We start from the raw sequence: 19,195 nt of genomic DNA on the forward strand, positions 1-19,195 counted from the left end.
CTGTTTTTAACTTATCCACTCTGGAAGGCGTTTTCAATTTTTTCCGTTTTTCAGCCTCGGAAACGCCGTCCCCGTGTAGACGAAAGGCACTTCCGATAAAATATTTAGTCGTTTTTACCCGACAGCGTCCTCGTGTAAACGGGCCCTGAGAAACCTAGCTTTTTTTTTTTTTTTTTGCAAATTCGATAAATAAAAACTTGATACAGAACGTCCGACAAAATTAATTTCTGCTTCGAATGTAAACAAACCAGTGAAATGACCGTAGCAATTTGTGAAAAATGCAATAATAATTCTTTAAAAAAAATTTTAAATGATGCGTTCTTACTATCAAATACTTTTAGCCCATATTTTGTTGCTTTTCTTTTTGGTTTTTTTTTTTTGGAGTTTTGTTTTCGAGTAGAGTTTTTATTTCATCCTCGGTTGGTTCAGCAACACGTGCTGCCATTTTGTTTTTCTCTACTCACGGTATATGAGCTGATAGCCTAGTAGCAGAGTAGCCAATCAGAGTGCGCGATTGCTCATATCCAGTGAATGTGATAGATAGAATAAACATAACTGTATGAACACTTTCTTTCTGCCTGGTTTTCTGCAGGCCCTTTCTTTGGGACATGGAGAAAACCAGCCCAGTCATCTTACCCACCAGCTACAAAGGTGAAAACACACACACACACACACACACACACACACACACACACACACACACACACACACAGTCACTTTGCGTTGGAGCGGAACATAGAATCATGTTTACAGTGCTTCATGCGTCTCTTTTTCTGTCAGGTTGCGTATTCAGCCCTCCAGCCCACCACCTACGCATCCCAACAACCACCTCTTCAGTCCAGCCAATCAGAGTCCACCACCAGGAAACCAAGGACTGATGCCGGCACATGGTGATAGACGATTTCTCTTTCTCCCTCATTTCATTTCTGGTCTGACAAATCTGAAATTGATCACATAATAAGCATAGCCCCTCCTCCTTTTGCTTTGTCCCCTAGGTGGGCCCTTCCAGCACACCCCTGATTTGTACCAATCCTCTGGCGGCAGCCCGCCTCCTTCTGCCCTGCCCTGCATGGCACTAGCCAGTCAGCCACCACCGCCACAGCCCCCTGGCTCCGCCCACACAGCCGTCGCATTAGCCCAGCAGCAGCAGCAGCAGCCGGTGACCATCCAGGTGCAGGAGGTGGAGCTTGGGGGTGGAGCCCATAGGCAGAGTTTCCTAACAACGCCATGTCACCGAGTGCTGGGGAAGCAGCTGAGTGCGGACAACGCTGAAACACACAGGTGCTAATGCTGACCACAGACCTCTGCGCTTGGGCTTGGAATTCTGGGACTGTTTTTCACTCGTTTTATTTTCTCATCTGTTTATTGAAGACTTGTATATTAGTTTTATTTTATTCATTCAAATTAGCATTCAGATACAGATGCTGTTTGGTTCAATGCTTTGTTTTAAATGAAATCATTTGTGTGTTTTTTTGTTTTTTTTTTAATTTAATAAATTACATTCTTGTCAATTTCCATTTGAGATTCTTTACACCTTTGTTTTTGTTAGCATTTTTCCTCCCAAAGGTTCTTCCTAGGTGACTTCCTTTTTTTTAAACATTAATCCCTTTCTGGACATTATGGATTCACTGTCACAGGTACAGTTGGTGTTAATGTTGCAGATAGAATTCCATGTGGTAGAATTGTGGTGTGATGGTTTTCTTCCTCGGACATACTTAAACATGCCTCGCTGTGACCGATCGTGTCCCAAAATCGGAGACACCTGTGTCCGAATAGAATGTGAAAAACACAGTGTTCAGTGATTGGCTGAAAGCCTGGTTCTGACACTTGTTTTGCTGGATGGCAGTGTGAAATTTGGGACGTAGCTTTTGTCTTGGATGTAGCTGAGATCATAGATGTTTGGATTTGGGTACAAATTGCCCTAGATGTGTAACTGAACGTTTAACATTGTCAAACATGACAGCCAGAGACTCTCACGTGTGTAGAATGATGTCATCAGCTGTTCCAGCGTCCGATACAGATGTCTGTCCTTTTCTGTTTCTCGTCACAGCCGCAGTCTGGGCCGTTTCCACTGCTCAACATCAGCATACGAACATGCCCAGTTCAGCGCCCATGTAGGCGCAGGCACCTACAACCCCTACACCCAGGCGGCGTCTCTCAAAGTGCCCGGCCTGGACGGTTACCCCGGTTACGGCAGCCCGTCAGCCTTGCAGCAGGCGCTGCTGTCTCCGACGCCTTTAGAGTACCGCGTGGCGCAGCAGCAGCAGCACCAACACCACGTCACACCCGTACTGCAGGGCCTGCTCTCACCACGGCACTCCCTCACGGGCCACGCTGACCCACGCCTGACACCGCATGACCTCGCGAACCTTCTCAAACGCTCGCGGCCTGCTGTGCCCGCCATGCCCACCAACAACAACAATAATCCTCCACCACCTCCACCACCAGAATACACTGACAATCTGCTGCTCAATCAGGCAAGTCCATGTACACTACTGTTCAAAAGTTTGGGGTCACCCAGACAATTTAGTGTTTTCCATGAAAAGTCACACTTTTATTTCCCACCATAAGTTGTAAAACGAATAGAAAATCTAGTCGAGACATTTTTCTGGCCATTTTGAGCATTTAATCGACCCCACAAATGTGATGCTCCAGAAACTCAATCTGCTCAAAGGAAGGTCAGTTTTATAGCTTCTCTAAAGAGCTCAACTGTTTTCAGCTGTGCTAACATGATTGTACAAGGGTTTTGTAATCATCCATTAGCCTTCTGAGGCAATGAGCAAACACATTGTACCATTAGAACACTGGAGTGAGAGTTGCTGGAAATGGGCCTCGATACACCTATGGAGATATTGCACCAAAAACCACACATTTGCAGCTAGAATAGTCATTTACCACATTAGCAATGTATAGAGTGGATTTCTGATTAGTTTAAAGTGATCTTCATTGAAAAGAACAGTGCTTTTCTTTCAAAAATAAGGACATTTCAAAGTGACCCCAAACTTTTGAACAGTAGCGTATGTTCTTCATTTTTAGTATTTTCTGATTAGTGATTAAGTTTACAGTCTAGGCTGCAAATAAAGATTGAAATTTGAATGCTTGCTAAAAATCGGAGTTTATTTTTTAGTATTAGAAATTGAGAGCTGCAGTTTGCCATATTTTGAGCTAGATTTATAATTTATGGCTGAATTTTGAACAATTGGCACTGAGATTTCTCACGTTCTGAAATTTATTAAACTTGAATTTTGGACCTTTGTGGAATAGGAACTGGAAGTTGTGAAGGTTGTGCAAAAAGAGTAACAATTGAGAGTTTAAAATTTATTGTTTAAATGTATATCACATCACAACTGAGGTGTGTGGTTTTGAAGCATATCTTCTGACACTTATTCCATATGTAACCGACATTCTAATTTGATATTAAATTTGCCAACTCTCGAAATATTTGATTTGATGAAAATAATGCGTGTATATATATTTATTTATATTATTTATATTTTTTTTAATTAAAATTTTTTTTAATGAAATTGTTACTTGAAAGTCTTTTAAAACTAAAGAGTGGGATTTGATTGTTACGACTTGTCTGTTACTACTTTTGTGCAACATCCTCTTCCTCTAAAGCCAAAATGTACACTCAGTTATTCACCTTTAAATAAACCAGTGCATGAAGTAAGTGTGTGTGTGTGTGTGTGTTTTTTCATCTTTTGGCCTGCAGGACTATAGCGACAATCTGCTGATGCTGGAGCCGACCCAACCTCCACCCGCGCCACAGGCTCCACCCCCAACACACTACCATCACCACCACCTGCTGCAGATTCGGACTCCGCCCTCAGAGTGCCACGCTTCACCTCTTGCTCACTCAGAAAGCATGGAGGAGGATGACGTCACTGCTGCCTATCATGAAGGCCTGCTGGCCAAGGTCACCACGACGACAGCGCCAAGAGGTACATACACGCACGCACACGCATAAATGTGACCTAAAACATCATCAGATTTTCACACAAGTCCTAAAAGTAGATAAAGAGAACCCAGTTAAACAAATGAGACAAAAATATTATACTTGGTCATTTATTTATTGAGGAAAATGATCCAATATTACATATCTGTGAGTGGCAAAAGTATGTGAACCTCTAGGATTAGCAGTTAATTTGAAGGTGAAATTAGAGTCAGGTGTTTTCAATCAATGGGATGACAATCAGGTGTGAGTGGGCACCCTGTTTTATTTAAAGAACAGGGATCTATCAAAGTCTGATCTTCACAACACGTTTGTGGAAGTGTATCATGGCACGAACAAAGGAGATTTCTGAGGACCTCAGAAAAAGCGTTGTTGATGCTCATCAGGCTGGAAAAGGTTACAAAACCATCTCTAAAGAGTTTGGACTCCACCAATCCACAGTCAGACAGATTGTGTACAAATGGAGGAAATTCAAGACCATTGTTACCCTCCCCAGGAGTGGTCGACCAACAAAGATCACTCCAAGAGCAAGGCGTGTAATAGTCGGCGAGGTCACAAAGGACCCCAGGGTAACTTCTAAGCAACTGAAGGCCTCTCTCACATTGGCTAATGTTAATGTTCATGAGTCCACCATCAGGAGAACACTGAACAACAATGGTGTGCATGGCAGGGTTGCAAGGAGAAAGCCACTGCTCTCCAAAAAGAACATTGCTGCTCATCTGCAGTTTGCTAAAGATCACGTGGACAAGCCAGAAGGCTATTGGAAAAATATTTTGTGGACGGATGAGACCAAAATAGAACTTTTTGGTTTAAATGAGAAGTGTTATGTTTGGAGAAAGGAAAACACTGCATTCCAGCATAAGAACCTTATCCCATCTGTGAAACATGGTGGTGGTAGTATCACGGTTTGGGCCTGTTTTGCTGCATCTGGGCCAGGACGGCTTGCCATCATTGATGGAACAATGAATTCTGAATTATACCAGCGAATTCTAAAGGAAAATGTCAGGACATCTGTCCAGGAACTGAATCTCAAGAGAAGGTGGGTCATGCAGCAAGACAGTGACCCTAAGCACACAAGTCGTTCTACCAAAGAATGGTTAAAGAAGAATAAAGTTAATGTTTTGGAATGGCCAAGTCAAAGTCCTGACCTTAATCCAATGGAAATGTTGTGGAAGGACCTGAAGCGAGCAGTTCATGTGAGGAAACCCACCAACATCCCAGAGTTGAAGCTGTTCTGTACGGAGGAACGGGCTAAAATTCCTCCAAGCCGGTGTGCAGGACTGATCAACAGTTACCGCAAATGTTTAGTTGCAGTTATTGCTGCACAAGGGGGTCACACCAGATACTGAAAGCAAAGGGTCACATACTTGTGCCACTCACAGATATGTAATATTGGATCATTTTCCTCAATAAATAAATGAGCAAGTATAATAATTTTGTCTCATTTGTTTAACTGCGTTCTCTTTATCTACTTTTAGGACTTGTGTGAAAATCTGATGATGTTTTAGGTCATATTTATGCAGAAATATAGAAAATTCTAAAGCGTTCACAAACTTTCCAGCACCACTCTGTGTGTGTGTGTGTGTGTGTTCCATGAAATTGAGTTGTACATGAGCTGATGTGGTGCGTGCCACCGAGTTGTCTATGAGCCATGTATGACCAGATTGAGTGGAATAACTGTTTTATTCTATCCACATTCACTGGATGTTGAGGACCAGGGCATTTTTATTTTTTGCAAATTCAATAAAAACTTTCTACAAACGTCCAACAAACTTATTTCCGCTTAGAATGTAAACAAACCAGTGAAATGATAGGAGCAATTTGTGAAATATGCTGTAATAAAAATTCTTGAAAAAAAAACCTTTCTTAACATCAAATCCTTTTATTCCTTTTTTTTTTTGGGGGGGGGGGGGTTCCTTTGTCTTTTTTTTTTTTTTTGGCGGTTGGCAAACCAACTTAAAGGTGCATTACCGCCACTGACTGGGCTGGAGTCTGGAACAATGAGATACTGGGAGGGAGGACTACAGTATATTCTTTTAGCCATTTCTGTTTCTTTTAAATACTTCGATAATTTTTGAGGTTTTGTTTTCGAGTAGAATTTTTATTTCATCCTCAGTTGGTTCAGCAACACGCTCCGCCATTTTTGTTCTTCTCTGCTTATGGTACACGAGCTGATAGCCTAGTCGTAGAGTAGCCAATTAGAGCATGCGATTGCTCATATCTAGTGAATGTGGATAGGATTGGAAATATATATATATATATATATATATATATATATATATATATATATATATATATATATATACACTAAGTAAATTTAAAAACGCACATTGATAAAACTTGCTGAATTCGTGCTGAGTTTATCTCAAGAAGAAAAGAAATACATCACAATGGAAAAATAACTTCGTTCCGCCCGAATAAGTTCCAAATCTGTGCTCAAATCAGAATTTAAGGGAGTTGTACTCAATAACGTACAATATGACTCGGGTAGTCAATGACATGGACAGGCTTTAATTTTCAAACAAATTTTGCATACACTGTACACACACAATCTTGCCTATAAATACCCGGGGGAAATGATGGGAAAATTGTCATTATTGAAGATACCACGCCTAAACCAAAATCAACGTGAACAGGCCATCGGGATGTTGCGTGCCGGAAGTACACAGACAGAGGTCGCCCGGCACTTCGGTGTTCATCATTCGACCATTTCCCGTTTGAGTCAGCGTTACAGACAGACAGGGAGCACCAGGGATCGTCCACGCCCTGGTCAGCCTCGAGTCACAACGCCAGTTCAGGATCAGCACATCAGGCTAGCTCACCTCCGGGACAGACTCCTGACACCCTCAGTCACTGCTGCTGAGACCCCTGGACGACACAGACCCAGAATCTCCAGCATGACGGTCCGAACATGGACCAACTGTCACTTTGAATTTTTTTACTGTGAATTAATTCTTGAGTTTGACAATAAATGTCCTTTATCGATGTTTCAAGATGTGTGTGCATTACATACAATATCATAAATTTCAAATATATGCATGGATCTAAAGTGATATCGTGTTGAATTCCATTGTGCGTTTTTAAAGTTACTTAGTGTGTGTATATATATATATATATATATATATATATATATATATATATATATATCATACATCATACACCATGTTGTATGATATAATCTAGCCATAAGGGACCACAATGTCATGAATATTGTTGTGTAAGTACTTCTCTCTCTCTCTAGTGGTGATGGAGGCCGACCCTCGTCCTGTTCAGGGAGATGCGTATCGGCCCCGGGCCTCGCTGCAGCGCCATCACACCATCCAGACTGCCGATGATGCCTATGTACGTCCCCTGTGTCCCTCATCTCACACAATTTGGTGATTTTGTCTTAAACACGTGTGGTGTCCTGGGAAACCCCTTTACATTGTCAGATTTTGCCAAGTTCTATTTTTCCTGAACTGAAACGCTTCTGTTTTGCATGTACCTCAACCACAAGTGTTTTAGTGATGCAAAGTAAAGAGTTGCGATATTATAAACTGAATGGATTTGACTTGAGTCTTCTGCCATGCATCTTTCCAGCAACTTGATCAAAATGCGACGTTCCCTCGCAACGCTTATTGCTGAGTTTGTGAATCCTAAGCGAGATTAAAAAGTTCATCAAATGAAACGATTCCCATGTCAATTCGTTGAAATGTACACTAGGGTTATAACTTTTTGAACTATTTTTCCAAAATCAAAGTCCTGCCTCATGATTGGATGAACTTTTTGGTATAATTGAAGAAACCAAACTCCATTTTCAACACTCTTTTAAAAAAGTCCCCCCGAAACAAAAAAAAAAAGGATTAAATACACATTACAGCCAATGATATGAAATGCGAAACCGTGCTAAGTTATCACAAGGGCCGTTACAAGTCAATTTGACTGAAAATGGATCAATGATGTGTTGTACTGCCGTCATAATATACTGGAGTTTCAGTTTCTATTCTTGCTTTCACTTTATAAGCCGTGTAAATTTGGGGAACTCTGTCTCGTTTAGTAGTGATGTATTGTAGCCTACAGCTTTCCCAGAATCCTGGCGTTTCACTTTCACTGTATAAGCCATGTAGAGTTGGGCAAATCTGTTTTGTTCAACTAGTGATATGTTGTAGGCCTAAAGCCATCCCAGAATTCTGGAGATTCAGTTTCTGTTCTCACTTTCATACATGCACTACCATGTCGAATTGGTGAAGTTTGTGTTGTTCAAGCTGTTCCATAGTGAATGGTTGGCTCAGAATGTCGCACAGAAAGAGTTACAGCGAAGTTGAGAGGAACAAGAAGATTTGGAAAAAGAATGTGATTGACTTCAAGAAATCCACGATGGTGAGAGGGCCTATCCCATTAGTGCAAACCCCATTAATGGACAGAACAAGAATGCCACTAAAGAGAGACATAATTGGCCGCTTTAAACACATGGCACCAGACATCAAAGGCCAGAAAGATAGGCCCTGTCCACACGGCAACGGATTCAGGTGAATCCGATACAATTGTTTATCATTTCGGCCTGGCGTCCACACGGCACCGGCGTTTTGGGTGCCCCAAAACGCAATCTTTTGAGAACGGGTTCCAGAGTGGAAAAATCTGGCAACGTTGCCGTTGCGAAGTCGTCTGGATGAGTAGAACGGATTTGTTTACGATGACGTCACAACCACATGACTGTGAGTGCTTCACGCCGGGTAGAAGTGTAACGAACTCGATGCGAGTTGTCAACAAATCCTATAACTTGGTTCATGAAACGCGCTTACAAAATATTTTCACTGTGAATATTTATTGTGTAATGGTGCAAAGTGAGAGAGAGAGAGAGAGAGAGAGAGAGAGAGTCAATCCCGCCAGCAAAAATAGGGAAAAAAAAGAGCGATCTCACCTCTTCAGATGTTGGTTTAAGTCCTACAATACATTCCTCAAAAAGGGTGTAGAAGAACAAATTAATCCATCAACGTGTAGCATTCAGTTTATTCCGGACCATTAAAGACGCCGCCTTCCGCGTCGAATCGTACGTCATCCTCGCCGCCATATTGGATAGGTCAAAGCGGAGAATAAAGATGCCTCATTCATGTGCTGCGTTTAACTGTACCAACAGGTTTGCCGTCCAAACGAGATCACATGGGATTACCTTTCACAGGTGAGACTGGAAAAACACTTTTCATTGTATTTGGTCATTATAATGTAATTTTACGAACAGATTTTCCTGACTTTGTGGCTAATATGAAGTCTCGCGCATAATAGTTTGTGCATGCGTCCTTACTTCTTCTATTGTTCTGGTGTCTCCGAAGGGACCGTCTTACAGCGCCCCTAGAGGTGTGGCATGTGTATTGCATCGTTTTCAGCAAGCGTTGCGTTGCCATATGGACCTGATATTTTACTGATGGTTGCCCATGTGGACGCGATATTTTTTTAAAATAACATCTCCTTGCCGTTGTCGTGTGGATGTAGCCATAGACTGAAGAAAATTTCCAAGGAGGTGAAGCTTTTGTGGACTGAACAACTGAACTTTCCAATAATCTCTGATCAAGCAGTAAGTGCAAAGTTGGAGAAAGTGGTGCAAGTGTTTGAGGAATGCACCAGACGGGGAGATTATGGATGTTTAGATGATGTATTTGATGTCACAAAGTTGGATGGGTAATGGCTGAATGCTGAGGACAAAGAACTGTACAAGGTACAACAGGAGAGTCGGGGACAACTGGGCTACTCCACTAGAAAATGCGCTGACATTAAAACGATACATCCATCCAAAAGACTGAAAGCCAGCACACCTGCTAGCATGTCAGCTCCTTCATTTGACGCTGTGCAGGAGACGACAGGTATTATTCTGGTTGTTGGTAGGCTTTACAAGAACTTCATTTTGAGTCCGGGGGGACTTTTTTCAAAAATATGACCAAATGAAGGTCAATTCCTTTCATTACTAGCAAAAGTTCATCAAAATATGATACAGGGTATAGAGGTTGTAAAAAAGTTATAACCCTAATGTACACTACCGTTCAAAAGTTTGGGGTCACTTTGAAATGTCCTTATTTTTGAAAGAAAAGCACTGTTCTTTTCAATGAAGATCACTTTAAACTAATCAGAAATCCACTCTATACATTGCTAATGTGGTAAATGACTATTCTAGCTGCAAATGTCTGGTTTTTGGTGCAATATCTCCATAGGTGTATAGAGGCCCATTTCCAGCAACTCTCACTCCAGTGTTCTAATGGTACAATGTGTTTGCTCATTGCCTCAGAAGGCTAATGGATGATTAGAAAACCCTTGTACAATCATGTTAGCACAGCTGAAAACAGTTGAGCTCTTTAGAGAAGCTATAAAACTGACCTTTCTTTGAGCAGATTGAGTTTCTGGAGCATCACATTTGTGGGGTCGATTAAATGCTCAAAATGGCCAGAAAAATGTCTCGACTATATTTTCTAGTCATTTTACAACTTATGGTGGTAAATAAAAGTGTGACTTTTCATGGAAAACACAAAATTGTCTGGGTGACCCCAAACTTTTGAACGGTAGTGTAGTTGATGGTAGAGCCCTGCACTCCCGCGGGACTCGCGGGACCCGCCGCAAAGCAGTGTGGCGCGGGACAAATTTTGAAAGCTCATTGCAGGTGCGGGCGGGACTGGAAGTGCACATATCCGGGCGGGAGCGGGAGTGCACATATCCGGGCGGGAGCGGGAGTGCACATATGCCGCGGGAGCGGTGATTAGCTGCAGTCCCGCTAACTAAAAACGTGTTTGAAATAAAATTTATAAATTATTAATTTATGTCTATCATATATAATTTGTGCTGGATATTTTATTTGGCATTAATAAAAACATTTTAGGATGCCTAAATTTGCAGAGAGAGTCAGATTGCCGGGCGGCACGGTGGTGTAGTGGTTAGCACTGTCGCCTCACAGCAAGAAGGTCCTGGGTTCGAGCCCCGGGGCCGGCGAGGGCCTTTCTGTGCGGAGTTTGCATGTTCTCCCCGTGTCCGCGTGGGTTTCCTCCGGGTGCTCCGGTTTCCCCCACAGTCCAAAGACATGCAGGTTAGGTTAACCGGTGACTCTAAATTGACCGTAGGTGTGAATGTGAGTGTGAATGGTTGTCTGTGTCTATGTGTCAGCCCTGTGATGACCTGGCGACTTGTCCAGGGTGTACCCCGCCTTTCGCCCGTAGTCAGCTGGGATAGGCTCCAGCTTGCCTGCGACCCTGTAGAAGGATAAAGCGGCTAGAGATAATGAGATGAGATGAGATGAGTCAGATTGCCAGATTGAGTGAGGAATGGCATCTTAAATTCACCCTAACGGGAAATCCTTTGATCACTCTAATGACTCGCCGTTCACACCCAGCTAGCAAGAGAACCATGAGTGAAGTGATTTACTGCTTGAGTTAGTCTACAACTCTAATCAGAGAGACAGGTTACACAGTGACGGTAGGCTTGACTCAATGCTATCCCAGAAATCCTTCCTGTAATATGCAAATTTTGCTGTCCAGTCAGAGGTGGCCAAATTTGCATATTACAGGACGGATTTCTGGGATAGCATTGAGTCAAGCCTACCGTCACTGTGTAACCTGTCTGTCTGATTAGAATTGTTCACTCATGGTTTTCTTGCTACCTCTGCTTTGAAATAAAAAAAAAAAAACATTGGTACAAAGCAAGCCCATTCACTTTTTTATGCTGATCAGAGAATTACAATGGTTTCTCATGTGAGACAAATGTGCGATTCGCTATTAAATATTTTAATCACTTGATAGCACTAATTATTATTATTATTATTATTATCATTAGAGACACTGCATGCTGAATTCAGAAACAAGGTAAATAATAACAAACGTGAACGTGAGCTGTAGATATTTATGCTCAAATCCACTCAAAGTAGGGGGTGGGGCACCATCACGCTGTGTCAAGACAAGAACTTTCCTGAGAAATAACGCGAACGTCTGCATCATGTGGGATTTGCGGGCGGGAGCGGGACAAAATATGGCAGGCGCGGGCGGGAGCGGGACTGAAAAAATTATTTGTGGGCGCGGGCGGGAGCGGGACTGAAAATCATAATTCTTTGCGGGCGGGAGTGGGACTGCACAATGCGGGCACGGGCGGGAGCGGGACTGAAAAATCCGACCCGCGCAGACCTCTAGTTGATGGCTTCTAAAAAAACTACAATGTCAAGTATTTATACAGCAGACATTTTTTCTCCGTGTTCTTATCGAGTGCCCAAAAATGAATATTTTTAAAGCACAAACTGCACTAAGAGTCAGTGTTCAGGTGTCTTTTGACCTTTTGCAGGATCAGGCAGAAATGTCTGGCATGAGCCTATTGGCGGGGAAGGCGCTAAGCTCCGCCCGCATGTCTGACATCCTCAGCCAGACGTCACTGGCAGGAAGCCAGCAGTTGCACCAGAGGGAGGAGTCAGGTACACATACAGTCACATTCTAGCAAAAACACTTAAGCCGTGGGTTGCAGGTATTATTAACGTGTGTGTGTGTGTGTGCACGCATAGTGTGTAACGTAGAGGACGAGCTGCACTCGGCTGCGTGTTACCCCTCCTCCTGCACCAGCGACATGCTACTCACCTACAAACCCCAAGATCTTCAGTACAGCATGGAGCAGGCCGGCGTCTAACACACTGGTAGTGTGTGCGCGTGTTCTAGTTCTGAAATTCTCAAATGTATTTGAATATTAATAATCGCTGACCATTTTTTCTCTCTCTCTCTTTAGGTGTGTGTGCAGTATGTATAAAGCTCCATATCCATCTCCTGTGTTCAGCTGCGTCATGCCAAACCTCCATCGCGTGTGTCTGCGCGCGTGCGTGTGTGTATGCGCATGTGTGTGTGTGTGTGCGTGTGTGTGCATGTGCGCACCCTCCAAGAAGAGGCTCGCTCATCGTCTCGCTCTTCCTACCGATTGGACGAACCGGGTGACTCCCTCCGACTCCGCCCCCAAACCGTCCATCTGCTCCTTCGGGCCCGCCCCGTCTGTCTTGTTGACGTCGCCATTGCGAGGCATCTGCACACAGTCTTACGTAGACACATCTGTATAAATATAAACACACATTCTCTCACACACACACAAACACAGATCACACGCAAAGCCACAAACCCAAAGTATTTCATAAAACAGCCTGTCCTTTTGTGGGTTTTTTTTTTTTTTCTTCCTTTCTTTGGGAAGCGGGGTGGTGTCAGCGCTTTGTAACCCCGCCCCCCCCATCCGCAGCGCTACAATGGATCATTCCGGAGCAGCTCTGATAGCAGCCCAGCGCGAAGCGGTCTACTCTGATACGCTGGCGGGGGTGGACGGGCCCGGAGACCTTCGCCATGGCACAGGACGTCCAGCTCTCATTCGTTTCGTCTCCTTCTCTCTCTGTCTGTCTGTCTTTTTTTTTTTTTTTTTTTTAAATGCATTTTTACTGCTAATGTTCACGTAGGAATATGATCATTATTAATTATTATTATTATTGTTCTTGTTTTCTGTAAAAGAAGTTTTATGGTTATAATATTATAATGACAATTATTAATATTATTAAAAGAGAGAAAAAAATCGGTGTTGCAAACAAACAAACAAAAAAAAAAAAACACGATCCTGCACTTTCAGTTTAAAGCGAGCTTTATTTTCTTAACCGCTCCCTCTTTCTTTTCACTCCCTCCCTAATTCCATTCATTCCACACCTTTCTCTCCATCTCTTTTCTTGCTCGTGGCAGCGCAGTGCATCGCCGTTTCCTCTTCCTGTACAGTGACGCCATGTATAGCTCGCCAACGTTTCTGTCAGCTTTCTGTGTTTCTGTACGTGCGTGTTTTTATATATTTCTTTATTTCTTCGTCCCTTTTTTCTCCAAGAGATGTTCGTTTGTCCCACAGGCCGAGGAGAGTGTAATTATTTTTATTTTTATGTTTTAATTTTTGCTGCCTTTTATTGTTTTTGCTGTGCTGCGCTGTCACGCCCATCATTTTGTGTGTGTGTTTGAGAGATGCTCGTTCATACATATCATAAAATGCTCGCATTTGCAGTCTGGTCCTTCCCTTTGTACGTCTGACACACACACACACACACACACACGCGTGCGCGCACACATATATGAGTGGAGGTTTGTATCCAGATCTCTAGACTCTTGAATTTAACCCTTGGCACTAACAATACTTGTCCAACAATACAGTCTGCTAAATCTGATGTGTTCCAAATGTCAAGCAGAATATTTCAAGTGCACTAGGTTTGGAGTGCGCACTGTCAGGGGTAAGACCATTAGTGAATGAAGTTGACTGAACTTTTAGAGTTCACCTGTTTAAGCTTCCTCGCAGCGTTTCATGTGACCGATGTGTAAAGTGAGCAGGGCCGAGGTGAGATTTGGGACACGACCATTGGTTAACATTCATGAGTTTGTAATTTTAATGCGATTCGCTGAGAATTCAGCACTCGGCAGATAAAAGGAAAAAGTGCAAGACTACAGAGGTTTGGGATGTGACCATTCATACATTTACTGTGTGTGTGTGTGTGTGTGTGTGTGTGTGTGTGGTGGTTTGCTCCCTGTGCCTTGTGTCCATGCCCCAGATACATGCTGGGTCACTGTTGATAAAGGCAGCATCGTCCTCGTCGTCTCTTCTCTCTCCCGTTCCTTCTCTTCCTCCCAGTCATTTCATTTTGTTCATTTTTGTTTTCTTAGTTGTATTTTTTTGTCATTGTTTTTTTTTTTTTTTTGTTTTGAGTACAAAAAATACTAAAGTGCAACAACAAATGACTAAAAAAAATTCCAACAAACTGAGAGAATAATAAATATATATAAATAAAGAAATGAATAAAAACCTGAAGGATGGGTGTTTGTTTTCTTTCTCTCTGTGTTAAAAAAAAAAAAGTCATATGGCTATGCTACACTGCTGAACTTACAATGTTCTGTGATTATTTTCCCCCTTTTTTTTCTTATTTTTCTTTTTAAAATTAATACTTTTTTAATGCTTGTTTTAGTTTTTCTGCTCTTTGTTTTGCCTTTCCTTTCATTTTTGCTTCGTTGCTTTAATCCTTTCATGTTTTTTCCCCCTTTCCTTACTTACACTTTGCTCTTTCTCCGATTTTTATTTCCTTTCTTTGGATAGCTTAATGGATATTAATGCCTCTTTCTTTCTCCATTTTATTTTTCTTGCTTGCCTTTTTATATTTCTTTTTTATTCTCTCTCTCTCATTATATGTCCAGTATTATTGCTGGAGTAAATGGATATCGATGCAGCCTCATTTTCTTTCTTTTTTTTTTTTTATTTCTTTGATTTATAAGACGAATATCTTTTTTTTTTTTTTTTGCCAGTTTAGATTTTCTTTCCTTTCTGTATTTTTTAATCTTTCGTTTTTCCTATTCTCTCCAAACAGGATGCACATTTTAATAATAATATGAACAAAATCATTTTCAAGAATTACTTTACAATTGATGTATATTGTTGCTGCCTTTTCTATCTTTCTTTGGCTTGCATTTTTTTTCTTTATGCAAAAATAATCGTATTGCACAGTCCAATTATGGCTTGATTTTGACATTGTTTGTTTTAGCTGCAACTTTTCCAGTGAAAGTCCTGCTTTAAGCCCGTCACTATTCTCGCTCACCGCCACTGTGGCGTTATGCTTAGAAAAAAAGAACCTGGACTGAAACGTATTGTTTAATCACATTGTTTCAGCTACAGCAGTGTGTAAAGTCAGGTGTCAACCATGCTGCTTATTAAGACATTGCTTTTATTAAAGGCAGGATAAGGATAAAAACGGGGCCTAAAATAAAGCCTTGAGGGGCACCGTATGACGAGATGGAAATTCCACTTTTACAATGGGCTAATGAATGCAAGCTTGACTTTTATTCATTCAACTCATGACCAGAAAATCAATAGAAGTGTGCCGTCAGTAGAGATTTATTTAAATGCCCTCGGAGGGGAGGTTTATAGAGTCTGGATATTTTCAGTCAGTGGCATTTTTATTGAAGCACAACGTACACCTGAAGTGATAAATCCAACATTTGTAGGGTCGAGAGTGCAGCTGAAATCTCAGGTTCGTATTAATGCGTTCATTCTAATGTGTCATCGTTTCTATAGTCGCGGCTCGTCCGCAAGGACTTTTCCACGTTTTTGAACTGAAAAGGACAAAATTGGGATTTTGTCACAAGTCTGCACAAAACATCCCATAATACCGACGCATTTCATGAAAAGCAAAATAAAAATTCACCTCAGTGACTGCGAGACCTCTAACTTGGTTCTGAATTGAAATCAGCTTGAATGGAATGAACCTGTGTGGTGTTAGGGTCATGTGATCGTACTGTAAATAGACCTGTTCCTGGAAGACCTCAAATGCTGAACGAACAAAGCATTATATCATGACCAAAAAAATCAGAAGTTCATTATTAAAGAATGGAAAGAATATGGCACATCCATCGTAACTCAGTAACTGTAAGGAGTGAATTAGAGAAGCATAAGGGTAAGACCATCCAACCTTCCAGCATGATGCTCCCACCACCATGCTTCACAGTGAGGATGTTCTCAGGGTGTTGGTTTTCCATCAAGCGTAGTGCAAGAAGATTAATTGTGGTGCCATGAGACCAAAGATGATTTTTTTTTTTTTTTGCGAAGTCACAAAAATGTCTTTTGCTTAACCCCCGGAACAGGATTTCTTGTGACTCGGGTTTGTGAAGTTTCCAGTGCACAGCTTCTCGCATCTGAACTGCGGATCTCAACAGCTCCTTCAGTGTTACCCTTAGATTCTTGGTTGCTTCTCGTTACCCGGACACTGACTTTTGTCCATCAGTGATTCTCGTCTGTACGATATCTCAGAAGTGAGTCGTCGAATGTTTAGGGAAGCCACAGCAGGGACCAAATGGTCGCCAGTTCGATTTCCTGGACCAGCAGGAATGGCTGAAGTGTCCTTGAGCAAGGCATCTAACCCCCCAAGCTGCTCTGGGTATGTTGTACATTGCTCTGGATAAGAGTGTCTGCTAAATGCATGTAAAGTAATGTTTGTAGGATTTAATATGGAATTCTCTTTTTAATCAGCAGATGAAGCTGATTTAGATTTAGGAATTGATCCAAACAGAAGAGGTCAAGGTCACAGCAAGACCAAATGCCAGAAACATTTTCTTCTTCGATAGCGTCCTTACTGTCTGGAGTCTATTTTAAGGAAATTTCAGGTGTACTCATTTGTAACGAGCGACTTGCCTTGATGGTCAATAATGGCGCTCTGTGGAAATCTCAAACCCTGATTGATGCTGTATTTTTCCTGAACTTCCAGTCTCCGTTGTCTTCATGATGATGCGCTTTAAAATTTGTCCAATGCTGAGGTGCAGTTCATCAGCAAGCGACGTCTCGAGTATCTGCTTGACCGCCTGTTGTGTGTTTTGCGCTTGACGGACAAATGATGTACTCAGATCGAGAACCGGTTTGATGAACAGCTCTTGGCTGTATTGTGCATCAGGGATGCTCTGGGATCTGCTGATCGGGTCTGCACGTGGGTCTGCACTGCAGAGGCTTTTCAGACCAGAGTAACTGAGCATGAGCAAAGCTGATGGGTTTATACAGCGTTTCAGTGAACATCTGGAGTAAAAGTAATCAATACCAGTGAGGAAATGTATGTGAAAAAGTGCATGTGGTCTGTTTAGACCTCCAGTCAAGGTGACTGCACAGATTACGAGTGCATGTTCCATCTCTTCCCCCCTCCCCCCCACACACAGTCACTCTGAGGCAATACTTCGTTCTTGTGTGTGCTGTGCCAGCTGCCGTGAGTGCTTGAGCTCCTCAAAGCATGCATGGATCTACATACAGCTAATAAACAGCAGACTAATACATCTGCCCTGAGGTGAGTGTGTGTGTGTGAGAGAAAGAGAGAGAGAGATAGATCACAAACGTATTCTAGCATATGATTCACTGATGTCATCATGAAGTGAGTGTGTAGTGCGTCTTCATGCTGTGTGCTCAGCTCATTGTGTACGAAGGTTTTGATCATTGAGTGTGCACTCGTTCAGATGTCCTCCGTCACTGTTCTGTAACGTTCTCTGGACCACTAATCAATCGATCCTGATTAATATTGATCACCAGGATCGATGTGGTAACCCACTCGCACTGATCTGCTTGACTGATTTCCGAGTTTTCATCTCATCTCATTATCTCTAGCCGCTTTATCCTGTTCTACAGGGTCGCAGGCAAGCTGGAGCCTATCCCTGCTGACTACGGGCGAAAGGCGGGGTACACCCTGGACAAGTCGCCAGGTCATCACAGGGCTGACACATAGACACAGACAACCATTCACACCTACGGTCAATTTAGAGTCACCAGTTAACCTAACCTGCATGTCTTTGGACTGTGGGGGAAACCGGAGCACCCGGAGGAAACCCACGCGGACACGGGGAGAACATGCAAACTCCGCACAGAAAGGCCCTCGCCGGCCACGGGGCTCGAACCCAGACCTTCTTGCTGTGAGGCGACAGCGCTAACCACTACACCACCGTCCCACTCTTTCCGAGTTTTATTCTTTCCATTTCTCAGAATTTCGCTCACCCACCGTGGCTGTGAATTATTGACACGCTCCGAGCGTCATCGCTTTCACACTCCTCCATCATGCCTTGTTTGTCAATCTTTCCCCCCTTCGTCCTGTGCCTTATTCCTCACTATCAGTTTCCATCCATTGTCCTATAGCTTCTGCATTTCTTCGCCATCATATGTAGCCTCATTAGTTTAAGGTTCTGACCTTGTATGCAGTATTGCAATCTTATTTTTTTCTTCAAAAACATGCCCAACATTATCGACTCCCCTTGTTTGATCGCTCTCTCCTTGATTACTTTCTCAGTCTGTTTCGAGCTTGCATGATGCTTGACAAAATACAGTTAGAGACTTAAAACTGATCTTGTAAGGAGGAAGTACGTGTAAAGAATAAACCACTTCATGCTGTGCTGTTATAGGAAGGTAATCATTGACGGTGTAGTGTGATGAAGCAGAGTTACCGTCACAATCACCACCACGTCGCAGATCCTTTTCCTAAAACTGCGCATCACCAAGTGGTGCGGTTTATTCCTCTTACGCTACAGCAATGTGCCAATGGTTATATGAATTGAATAATTGTGCTCGTTTTAGCTAGATTTAACATTCTACAAAACTGTTGATACTGTTGTTCATATTCTCACCTACATTATAGCAGCTATAAATGGTCATTCCCTCACCAGCTTCTTGCACTTATTAACCTCAAGAGAGGGAAAATAAGACCAAAAAAAACCCCTCAACCTATTAACAACTACACATGAT

General features: G+C 42.4%; 1 protein-coding gene and 1 long non-coding RNA gene across 4 annotated transcripts in view; one reads left to right on the top strand and one right to left on the bottom strand.

Annotated features, from left to right (window-relative positions):
* The window catches only part of LOC132900976 (uncharacterized), a 36,431-nt gene extending 21,753 nt beyond the window's left edge, over nt 1-14,678 (bottom strand). The window contains exon 1 of the long non-coding RNA XR_009656822.1: nt 12,814-14,678. This is a non-coding gene — a long non-coding RNA (uncharacterized LOC132900976). The remainder of the gene's footprint in view (nt 1-12,813) is intronic.
* Nucleotides 1-14,752, top strand: part of sik3 (SIK family kinase 3) — a 113,916-nt gene extending 99,164 nt beyond the window's left edge. For 2 of the 3 annotated variants that reach the window (XM_060943384.1, XM_060943386.1), the window contains 10 exons: nt 593-651; nt 781-890; nt 996-1,281; nt 2,051-2,477; nt 3,713-3,941; nt 7,194-7,294; nt 9,069-9,110; nt 12,239-12,365; nt 12,453-12,581; nt 12,671-14,752. In XM_060943384.1, the coding sequence (XP_060799367.1) occupies nt 593-651; nt 781-890; nt 996-1,281; nt 2,051-2,477; nt 3,713-3,941; nt 7,194-7,294; nt 9,069-9,110; nt 12,239-12,365; nt 12,453-12,574 (1,503 nt within the window). In that variant the 3' untranslated portion in view covers nt 12,575-12,581; nt 12,671-14,752. The remainder of the gene's footprint in view (nt 1-592; nt 652-780; nt 891-995; nt 1,282-2,050; nt 2,478-3,712; nt 3,942-7,193; nt 7,295-9,068; nt 9,111-12,238; nt 12,366-12,452; nt 12,582-12,670) is intronic. The other variant, XM_060943385.1, reaches the window with a different exon arrangement.
* Nucleotides 14,753-19,195: the final 4,443 nt, after the last annotated feature.

The sequence above is a fragment of the Neoarius graeffei genome, chromosome 16, assembly GCF_027579695.1.
Source record: "Neoarius graeffei isolate fNeoGra1 chromosome 16, fNeoGra1.pri, whole genome shotgun sequence".
Classification (NCBI taxonomy): domain Eukaryota; kingdom Metazoa; phylum Chordata; class Actinopteri; order Siluriformes; family Ariidae; genus Neoarius; species Neoarius graeffei.